We start from the raw sequence: 11,823 nt of genomic DNA on the forward strand, positions 1-11,823 counted from the left end.
GCATAACAAAGTTCTTAGAGAAATATAATATCATATCTAGTTCGCAATTCGGATTTCAAAAACACAAGGCAACTGAACAGGCACTACTTCGTGCAAAGGAGAAAATTATTCGAGGTATTGAAAATAAGGATTTTACTTTAGGTCTCCTTCTAGATTTGCGGAAAGCATTTGATTCGGTGAACCATGATATTCTTCTTCTAAAACTGCAGTGTTATGGAATACGTGCCATGTCATTGAAATTAATAACCAGCTACCTTTAGAAACGCTTCCAATTTACAGATGTTAATAATTATTCCTCGACGTCGTTAAATGTAGCAAATGGAGTACCCCAACGATCAGTATTATTAGGTCCTACCCTGTCTTTGTTATACATTAATGACATAACTCAGATTGACAACACCCTTGATAAAGCAATGTTTGCGGACGATACTAACGTATTTTTTACTTCACGGACGAAACGTGAACTTCAAGAAAAGCCTAATCATTATCTACAAAACCTATCCAAATGGCTAAATGATAATTGTCTACAATTAAATGCCTCTAAAACTAAATACATCATTTTTTCTCCTCCAAATAAACGCGACTAACATGACATGCATACCGAAATTATTCAGCAAACACCTGAGCAAAAATTCCTAGGCGTTTGGTTCCAAGAGTCTTTGGTATGTTCATGTCACGTCGACCATTCGGTAGTCGACATAGCTCGATCAATAGGATGTATTAGAAAGATTTCTACATTAATACCTCTTCGGCTAAAAAAACTCTTTATTGCACTCTAGTATATTCTAGGATTGCCTACTGTTCGCTAGTATGCGGCACCACCACTCAGCGCAACTATAATAGATTAACGGTACTACAAAAGCGCGTGCTACGTATTTTTGAAAATTATGCAGGAGATATCCATGACTTACGTACCAGGGAGTTATTTCTGAAAGACGACATGCTTATGGCCAATCAAATTTATCTCTATAAATTAGTGCAACCATACACACCACAAACATATACAAAGACAGTGATATGGGAGTTGAACATAAGTACGGGTTTAGGCAGCATAGGAGGACGCTTCCGAAGATTAGGAGAAATTACGGGAAACAATCGGTAACGTATCAAGCTATACAGATTCTAAATAAACAGAAAGACATAATAAATTGGGCAGACAGCCGTGGTAAACTTAAAAGAATGTACAAATCGTTCCTTCTCAGAACAGCATCTGTATTGTAGACTGTTTTACATTGCTTTCTACTATGTCCATGACATTCCTGATTTTCTTTTCTTTTTCTGTTTTGTAAGCACAATGTACTGGTACATAATCGTTCTCTACATATCCGTAACATGATAAAGGGTCTACTAGCTATCTAACACATGAATCCTGTGTGACCTTTTCTATATGTATATCTATCTGCGTGATCTATGTACACATGTATGCATTTCATACTTCTTATCTGATGTATTAGAAGTCACGTTTTTTTCCTTCATCGGCTGTACATTGAGTGCAACTGTAATTTTAATATAATGTGCACCTTACTGTATATGTTATTGTACGCGTAAATGCTGTATGAACTGAACGGGGGCAGGGGCCCAGTCAGGCTATTTCAGCCTTTAGTATCTGTCTCCGGAGGAAATGCCCTGAAATAAAGTGATTTTGATTTGATTTGAATATCAGCTTGAGTGAGCCTTGAACAGTACAACTTTAGTGAGCTCGGCTGAGAAGAATTTTGGTAAATCTGAGTCCGATCGAGTGAGCAGGTCTAGTAGAAGTTTGGTAAATCTGAGTTCCAGTGAACCCGGTTAAAGCACAAAATTTTGGTGAGGCTGAAAAAACCTAGGTCTGCGTGCTTTGAGCGATGACGTTACACCGAGGGGCGGGTAGCTCATGCCTATATACGTTTCAATTGGGGACGAGACTGGCGTTCAGTGTTAGTTTTACTGGCCAGATAGGGCTACAACCAGTTGACGGCGTCAGGTGTGCGACGCCAAATAGACTCCAACCTCGTTATAACGAAATTGAAGGGGGAGTCAACAATGCTCCTTTATGTCCATTACTTCGTTATATCCATCATTGTCATTTACTGCAATATATGCCCAATGGGGTGCCTGCCGAATTGTAAACATGGAAGTGGTTAGTTTTGCGGCCTGTGGAACCGCTACACCACCGACGACGAAATTTTAATATACGACGATACGACGAAATTTTGATACAACAAAAGAGCATTCGGTGTGTGCAACACGCGACTTAGCACCTGACGCGACATCCCTTAGAGAGCTGCTTCTGTTCGATTGTGATGGTATTTCGCGTCCACTTTCCACTTGGCTCGTCGCGGTCGAGTGGCACGTCGCGCACAACACAGTGCTTCGCTGTGTGATCGAGGAGGCCAGCGAACTTCGCTGCGCTGGCTTGGCTCGGCCGGCTCGTGGCCTCCGAGATTGCGCCGATGCCAATGCGATTTCGGAGGCCACGCCCAGCTGCCAGCTGACATGAAAGCGCAACACAGAGATAGAAAGATCAGTGGAGAAGTGCGATAGTTAGCTGCTGCTTGTGGCAGGTGTCATGCAGGTGTGCAGCTACTTTTGCGTGATCAGCTGTCGAAAGGTAACTGGGTTTTCGCTAACGCACTGTGCTACATTCATGCTGCAGAATATGGAGTGGTGGAGCGAAAACGTGTGCAGTAGTTGGCTGCAAAACTTGTGACCGGCCTATTAAGCAATGGAATGAATCTGTGTGTCCAAGTTCACGGACCGGTGCTACATACGGATTTCCTGTGTTGCCGGCTCTTCGCGATGCACGGCTTCCCTGGAGGATAAGAAAATTCACTCATCCGCCAGCGTTGTACGTAGCGCTAACCTTCATGGAAAGAACTTCAGCCCCGGAACGTCTGCATGAGTGAGTTCCGTTCGTTATACGGAGACAATGGGAGTAGTGCCGCTTCTGGGCATACGTTTGTCGCACGTTGCCTACACACATCCAACTCACACGCAAACTTACGCCCACTACATCGTCAATGTGTTAAGAATAAGTGAACGGGCGCACACTTGAACCAATATGCGCCGAAGCATGTGGGACGGCGACTGCACCGAGAGCCAAATGGTGTTCGAAGCCGAACGTTTCCTGGCGGTCCACACAGTAAGCGAGTGACTAGAGATAATGTCTATTTGCTACAGATTATTACAACGCAAAGGACAAGCCTCCGTGCCCAGCAAGAACAAATCTATTGCAACTGTGCATACCCGCGAGCGATCAGGCAGAAAATAAACAATCAAACAGTGACCGTCCGGGGAACTTTACCGAGTCGGAAACGTGCTGTGCTACTTGATAGAGGCGACTACGACCAAAAATGTTGGTCCTCTTGGAAGACAAGGAAACTTACGCTCCGTTGTCTTACGACCCCACAAGTAGGGTACAAAGGAAACTGCAAGAACTTCTGCCCAGCCTTTTCAAGTACGTACCTCCGGACAAAAAGAAGTTGTACTACCACCTGCTCCGCACCAACGGCTCAGCCCCCACCACTTACGGTCTTTCCCAGGTCCACAAGGTCGGCGTCCCCTTGCGACCCACAGTGGACTTTACCAAGTCTCCACTGCAGAACCTATCAGGATATTTGCACAGAGTACTGAGCCTCTTAAGTGGCAAATCTGGGACACACGTGGCGAATTGCTCGGACTTTGTTAAAAAGCTCTCCATCTTGCAATTGGACGTTGAGGACGTTATGCTGTCGTTCGACGTCGTAGCCTTGTTCACTAGTGTGCCTGTCGGTCTGGCCGTCAGCACATGCGACGAAGTTCTTAAAAAACGACCATGCTCTCGCCGAACGCACGCTTTTTGACGTTGAGGACATCTGCATGTTGTTGAAATTTTGGCTCAGCAACACGAATTTTTCCTACCGCTCGAGGATATACAAGCAGACAGATGACACCGCTAAGGGCCCGTCCATATCCGTAACTACCGCTAGCCTGGCCATGGAGGCCCTCGAAGCCAGAGTTCTCGCCGGTTTTCAACCAATACCTAAGGTGTTCTACCACTGTGCGGACGACTGTTTTTACGTCTTACGAAAAGAAGACATCCACAGGCTTCTACATGCGCTCAACGCAGAGCCCCCAAAGCTACAGTTTAATGTGGAAATCGGAAAAGACGACTGCCTGCCGTTCCTTGAAGTCTTTGTCCTCCGGAAAGGTAGCGAGCTGTCCTTCACCGTACACCGCAAGCCTACGCACACAGGCCGATACCTTGATCTCCATTCTAATCATCCCGTGGCTCACATGAAATCGGTTGCTTCGTCACTCTTGACGAGTGCTTCGCGGATCTACGCTGAGAAAGACCTCTGAAATCCGAGCTCGTGATGGTACGGCAGGAACTTTCCAAAAATGGCTACCCCTATCATTTTGTGGCAAGAATTGAAAAGAAAGTTTTGCAGCCAGTGACAGCTAAGCCGAAGATTTTTTCCGCCAGCGCAGGCATTCTGTATGTTCGCGGGATAAGCTAGGCTTCGTCTCGCGTGTTTGCGAAGTGCAAGTTGCGCATTGGGCACCTGCCAAACTCCAAGCTACGGAACACGCTTGTGAACGTTAAGGACCACCTACCAGATATCAACTTCTCTGGGGTCGTCTACAGGATTGGTTGCAGCGGTTGCAGCCAGATCTATATCGGCGAAACTGGCAAGTTCACACGGCCACTCAAGGAGCACCAGCGGGACGTCAGAAATGAACATAGTTCTTCTAGTGCGCTTGCCAAGCATGCGCATACGTCTGGACATCACATTGATTGGGAAACGCGGCAATTTTAGCCAAAGAACGAAATCTGACAACGCGGCTTCTTGAGTCATCCTTCATCCGATCGACAACCGGGAACATGAACCGAGCAGCAGGAAGCATGCCGATCATCTACAATCGGTCGTTACGTCACAAACTTAGCCTTTAATATGCCACTACTCGTCTTGTCCGCCTAATTGTGAACAAGGAACCCGTACGGGTTTCGAAAGGTCTTTCTTTTCGTTTGACTTGGTCAGTAACTGCAAACCTTTTTTCATCTTTTTCAAGAAAGGACATCCTGTATAGTCCTCTATTTCATTTATGTACGCGTGTGTATATTACAGCGTACTATGGAAATAATGTTCACGAGGGTTTCAATGCAGGCTTGTTGGTAACGCATATTGAATCGTACGGTAGCTCGATTAAATGACAGGACAAAAGAAGACACTTAGGGTCACACACAGTACGTATAACGTACTGTGTGTCTATGAGTGCAAAGGACTTATAAGTACGTTCTGGTTTTCGATAATAAACATTGTTGGAAGTTAGCACATTTTGTCTTGTGTCTTTAGTCCTGTCTTTTAATCGCGCTACCATACAGCTATTCAAGAAGTGCTACAGAAGGCACGCGTTTTGTAGACAAATTATCACTACAGTTGATTTTTCGTCAAATTTTATTGAACTGTATTCAGATACAACAGAAATTGGAAGACTTTGTTGTGAAATGCTGTAATAGCAGGTTAGCCGGTACGGTGAAACATAAAATAATCAATGACAGTCTTATATGGGCATTTGGAAATATCCTTTTTTGAATTGCATTACGACATTCACCACAGAACTTTGCAGCCTGGTCACTTGCCTGCTTCCGCAATGGTCCCGCTCTGGCACCTGCAATAAAGACATATACTATATAAGTTTAGGAAACGGGACATGTACAATGATTTTTTGTGTGCAGAATATTGAACCAGATGCTTCGTGGTCTCTCAAAGCTCTTTAAGCATTGTACATAGGTACACACTCTGATAAATCCGTGATTTCTCATTACAAACACAAAATACGCATCGCACATACAGTCTCGTGTTATTTAGCCTCAAAATTAATAAACATCGCAAAAATCTTGCGCGAGCGGGGCAAAGTTCGCCTTGCTTCAAACACGCGTCTCCACGACCGCAACGTAGATACATCACGCGCACGACCGATATAGCACGCCACGGGCACTGCATGCACACATATCAGCACTCCATGCCCGTCACGATGCACCCACTCTCTTAATTTGCTTGCCCGACAAGCATTGGCACGTGAACTATTGCACATTAAGTGCAGCTACAAAGACCACAAGGCATCGAGTCCAGACTGCGCTATTCAGACGCCGATTTCAACCCATCGAAAAGCGCAGACGAGCTCTTGAAACAGAGAAAATCAGCCTCAACGGTACTTGCGCACACTCTCCCAAATTAACTTTACAAAAGATGGGCTCAAATAGCGTAAACAAGACGTGCGACTTGTAAATGCGGAGGTACGTAGGAGGTAAAAATGCGCTGGCTGGAAATGTTCCATGCATGTTTACAGCGGATTTCTCGCGAAAAAAAAAAAGCGCAGCGCCAGAACTAAACCACACGAAGCCGCACCGATCAAGAAGCCTACTCGTGGGCTCGGTGACTGCACCACAGCACAGCCACCTAATCCGCTTACCTTTGCGATGCAGACGACCGTCCTCGCATTTGCCAGCCTGCTGGCCTGTCTACGGGGGCGTCATCGGCGTGCGCACTGCCGTACACTGGAGATGACCCTGGCTCCTGCCATCCACCGCCCGGCGGGTGCTCGTCCCTACTGGATGTGCCGCCAGAGGAGCTGCACACACCGGAAATCACAGTACCATGGATGGCCACATCGACATCAGCAACAATGCCAACATGTATAAAAGAGCTTCACCCGCTGACACCGCTTCGTGGGCTCGGTGACTGCACCACAGCGCAGCCACCTAATTCGGTTACCTTTGCGATGCAGGTCAGTACATCATATGCCCTCTTCGCTAAAAAATCCAGTAATTATATTTTGGTGCAGTTTCCGAGCCCGCATTGCTGTGTTGCCATTGCCGTTCAGTGTGCTCACGTAATTCATTCCTTGCTATTGCTGTCAGGTGACGTTGAGACTAACCCTGGTCCTCAGGGCAACGCCGCTGTACTCGCAGAACTACAGAAGCTAAACGCGGGACAGACCCTGTTGATTACGGAAATACAGGGCCTCAAAACACAGCTGAACACAACAGACCAAACCATAGCAAGCCTAGACAAACGAATGGCCGATCTCGAAACGCATTACCAAACACTTCTTCACCTCAGAAACGATATTGAAATAATGCAGTCAACCACAATCGACCAAGCTAAAAAGATTAAAGAACTAGAAACACGCCTGGATGACGCGGAAAACCAATCACGTCGGAATAACCTTATTTTCTATGGCATCCCCGACCCTGCTAGCGCTGAAACGTGGGCTGAGTCAGAAAAACTAGTCATTGATGTTTGCCGCAAAAAATCTTGATATAACCTTGGAACCTAACGACATTGAAAGAGCGCATCGCATCGGAAATCATTCAGCCGACCGAATTCGTCCCGTAATCGTAAAATTCCTATCTCATAAAACCAAAGACGCACTGTTATCAAATGGCCTTAAATTGAAAGACACAAACTACAGTATTGGAGAGGACTTCTCCCGCACCGTTCGACACGCGCGTAAACAGTTACTAGTGTTTGCCAAAGCCAATTCTAACAAGTACTCCTTGCGCTTCAAAACCCTGCACATCGACTCAAAACGCTATGTATTTGACGCATCATCCCAAGCCGTTAAGGAAATAGCATAGCAATTGCCCCGTCACAAAACTTTAACAAATCGTCGACCCGCTCCACCGCACAATGTTCTCTCGTTATTTGATAATATTCACTAACATCCGTAGTCTTCTTCCAAAGCGCGAACTCGTATCAAACATCATGTCGTCATCCGGGAGCAACATACTAATACTAACAGAAACTTGGCTAAATAGTGACGTAACGGATACGGAAATTTTGGCCGATTTACCCAACTTCGAAGTGTATCGAAACGATCGAAAAGGCAAACGGGGGGGCAGTGTTCTCGTTGCCATTCATCGAGGCATATCATGCTCTGTTGTTGACGTCGCATCCGACATTGAAGCCATATGGCTCATCTGTCGCGCTCCCCCCGTAACAGTTCTGCTTGGCGTTTGCTACAGGCCCCCCCCCCCCCCCAAACTAATCCAGACTTCCCTCGTCACCTGAACAACATCCTTCATAAACTTCTTTTCACATATCCAAATGCCCGTATTCTTCTTTTTGGTGATTTTAATTACCCGGATATTGATTGGCAGAACATAGCTAGTTCCACAATAACGTGTCATGCAGAGGCGAAGAACTTCATCGATGTCTGTTTAAATTTTAACCTCACTCAATTAATTTCCCAACCAACCCGTGTCTCACGAGAATCAGCAAACACGCTCGACCTGATACTAACAAGCAGCCCCGAGAATGTATCATCCATCAGTTACCTTCCTGAAATCAGCGATCACAAAGTCATGCATGCTTTATTCTCATTTACCTCGACTCAAAAACAGACATCCGATAAAACGATACAACTCTACGATAAGGGTAACTATAATGCAATAACTGAAGAACTTAACACCTTTTTTCCTGAATACGTATCCGCATTTCACACTCGCTCAATTCATGAAAACTGGCTGATATTCAAGAACAAATTAAATCATCTCACTAATGTGTTCGTACCAAGGATTACCTTTCATACTAATCGCAATAAACCATGGTTTACCCAGCACTTAAAACAACTCGAAAACAAAAAGAAACGATTGTTTCGTACCGCCAAACGAAACGACACGCCTGCCGCATGGGGAAAATGCTTCGAGGCCGAAAAATCATACCTACTTTCTGTTCGTAACGCCAAGTACTCATTTTATCACAATGACTTACCAAACTTACTTATAAAAAACCCCAAGCAATTCTGGCAAGTTTTAAACCCAACACATCCTCCCGATATTAAACTGACGAATTATTCAAATGAAGCGATGACTGACCATGACTGCGCAGACATATTTAACCATGCATTCACATCTGTGTTCACTACCGAACTCGACGCACCTTCACAATTGCCACCCTTTAACTTAGAAACTCCCATGCCGGCAGTCACGTTCGTCGATGAAGGCATTTCATCCATAATTCATAATATGAAACTTTCATCATCAGCTGGTATGGACCTGATTAATTCAAAACTATTGAAAAATGTGGAATCAATTTGTGCATCATATTTATGTCTCATTTTCTCAGTCACTCTCCTCAGGAATTTTGCCTCTTGATTGGAAAACGGGGAAGGTCGTTCCAGTCTACAAATCAGGTAACAGAGACTCGCCCTTGAATTACCGCCCCATTTCATTGACTAGTGTGCCTTGTAAAATCATGGAACATGTCATCTACTCACAAATCGTAAACTTCTTGGACCAAAACCATTTTTTTCACCCTTCACAACATAGGTTTCGTAAGGGCCTCTCTTGCGAAACCCAACTAGCGCTTTTCCTTCACGACTTGCACACTAATCTAGACCGTAATATGCAGACCGACACCATCTTTCTTGATTTCGCTAAAGCTTTTGACAAGGTTTCCCACCGCCGGCTATTACTAAAACTCTCAAAGCTGAACCTACCCCTTAATATTCTCAAATGGATTGAAGAAACTAACCGTTCTCAGTCAGTCTATCTTAACGGCCATCTGTCTACATCTCTCCCGGTTACTTCAGGCGTCCCACAAGGTTCTGTCCTCGGTCCCCTCCTATTCCTAATATATATTAACGACTTGCCCCTGCATGTTTCCTGTAGTATTCGAATTTTCGCAGATGATTGTGTTATTTACCGCACCATTAATAACTGTCACGATCAATACACTCTTCAGACAGAGCTTAACAACGTACTAAATTGGTGTAATAACTGGCTAATGTCCCTTAATCCTAGTAAACGTAAACTCATGTCCTTCACTCGTCGTCACAATCCATATCTCTATCATTATTTAATTTCTAACACACAGATTGAGCAAGTACAATCATATAAATATCTAGGAGTCACCCTCTCTTCTAATCTATCATGGCAGGTTCATGTCGGTAACATCATTTCAGCATCAAACAAAACACTCGGTTTTCTAAAACGTCACCTTCGTCTTGCCCCACCACATGTCAAATTGCTCGCGTATAAATCACTTATAAGACCCAAATTAGAATATGCATCCCCCATCTGGAGCCCACATCAAGCATATCTAATCACCGCATTGGAAGCTGTGCAGAATCGTGCTGCCCGATTCATTCATTCCTCATACTCATATGACGTCAGTGTTTCATCCTTGAAAGCTACATCCGGACTGCCACTCCTCTCTTTTCGTCGTCGCATTGCTAGCCTCACCCTTTATCACAAATTCTTTTATTCTCCTCTCAATCAAGCACCGTATATCGCCGCCGCATCACGCATATCTCACCGCACCAGTCATCCCCTTCAAGTTGCCCGCCCACTATCACGTACTACTACGTTTTCAGCTTCGTTATTTCTTCGAGCAGCCACGGACTGGAACGGCCTACCCCATGACATCGTCGCCATCACCTCAGCACCTGTTTTTCAGGAACGCGTAACAGATCACCTGCAATGTTAAATCACCATCGCTGTTTGTTTTCCTCACTACAAATGTAATCCCACCCCTTATGTAACACCCCCTGAAATGGGGGCCTTTAAGGAATAAAACTGAACTGAACTGAGTACTGAACACTTTTAAATGCGAAGCATCTTTTGGCGAACATTTGCTACTTTGACAGTATCTATCTATCTATCTATCTATCTATCTATCTATCTATCTATCTATCTATCTATCTATCTATCTATCTATCTATCTATCTATCTATCTATCTATCTATCTACCAAAATTTGCATGTTATGACAAAAGTATATGCCGAACATAAATGGTCGGTCATGACATGAATATCACGATGTGTGTGTCATGTGGGTCATGAAACAGCCGCCTTCGTCTAGGTGCTCTCATAACTCGTTTCGTTAACTTGGTATCTACCAAAATTTGCATGTTATGACAAAAGTATATGCCGAACATAAATGGTCGGTCATGACATGAATATCACGATGTGTGTGTCATGTGGGTCATGAAACAGCCGCCTTCGTCTAGGTGCTCTCATAACTCGTTTCGTTAACTTGGTATCTACCAAAATTTGCATGTTATGACAAAAGTATATGCCGAACATAAATGGTCGGTCATGACATGAATATCACGATATGTGTGTCATGTGGGTCATGAAACAGCCGCCTTCGTCTAGGTGCACTCATGATCGTTTCGTTAACTTGGTATCTACCAAAATTTGCATGTTATGACAAAAGTATATGCCGAACATAAATGGTCGGTCATGAAATGAATATCACGATATGTGTGTCATGTGGGTCATGAAACAGCCGCCTTCGTCTAGGTGCTCTCATGATCGTTTCGTTAACTTGGTATCTACCAAAATTTGCATGTTATGACAAAAGTCTATGCCGAACATAAATGGTCGGTCATGAAATGAATATCATGATATGTGTGTCATGTGGGTCATGAAACAGCCGCCTTCGTCTAGGTGCTCTCATGATCGTTTCGTTAACTTGGTATCTACCAAAATTTGCATGTTATGACAAAAGTATATGCCGAACATAAATGGTCGGTCATGACATGAATATCATGATATGTGTGTCATGTGGGTCATGAAACAGCCTCCTTCGTCTAGGTGCTCTCATGATCGTTTCGTGAACTTTGTAGGCTCCCCGCACATTGCTTCGCATAACATCGATTCTCACAGGGCGTGGGATCTGCCGGCATTTTTTCCCGTCAAAAGGACCCTCGGTCTCCTTAACGCCTTTCCGTCACGCCCGAAGCGGTGGATAGGGGAGGAGAGAGGAAGTCAAACAGAAGATTGAATTTATATATATATATATATATTGACACGTGTACTTGTCTTTATCGGGCGACCACGTTTCGTCGCCTA

At 44.5% G+C, this 11,823-nt stretch overlaps 1 protein-coding gene and 1 pseudogene across 1 annotated transcript; both read left to right on the plus strand.

Moving 5' to 3' along the window:
* Positions 1 to 3,954: 3,954 nt before the first annotated feature.
* LOC142583734 (uncharacterized) lies at positions 3,955 to 4,320 on the plus strand. Its single transcript, XM_075694222.1, has one exon. It carries the CDS (start codon positions 3,955 to 3,957, stop codon positions 4,318 to 4,320), a length of 366 nt encoding a protein of 121 aa, XP_075550337.1.
* Positions 4,321 to 6,744: 2,424 nt separating this feature from the next.
* LOC142582060 (uncharacterized) lies at positions 6,745 to 7,608 on the plus strand (annotated as a pseudogene).
* Positions 7,609 to 11,823: the final 4,215 nt, after the last annotated feature.

This window comes from Dermacentor variabilis, chromosome 5 (assembly GCF_050947875.1).
Source record: "Dermacentor variabilis isolate Ectoservices chromosome 5, ASM5094787v1, whole genome shotgun sequence".
Classification (NCBI taxonomy): domain Eukaryota; kingdom Metazoa; phylum Arthropoda; class Arachnida; order Ixodida; family Ixodidae; genus Dermacentor; species Dermacentor variabilis.

What these genes read in the sequence shown, in the direction of transcription:
- LOC142583734 (XM_075694222.1), top strand. Translation starts at nt 3,955, where the DNA reads ATGGAGGCCCTCGAAGCCAGAGTTCTCGCCGGTTTTCAACCAATACCT.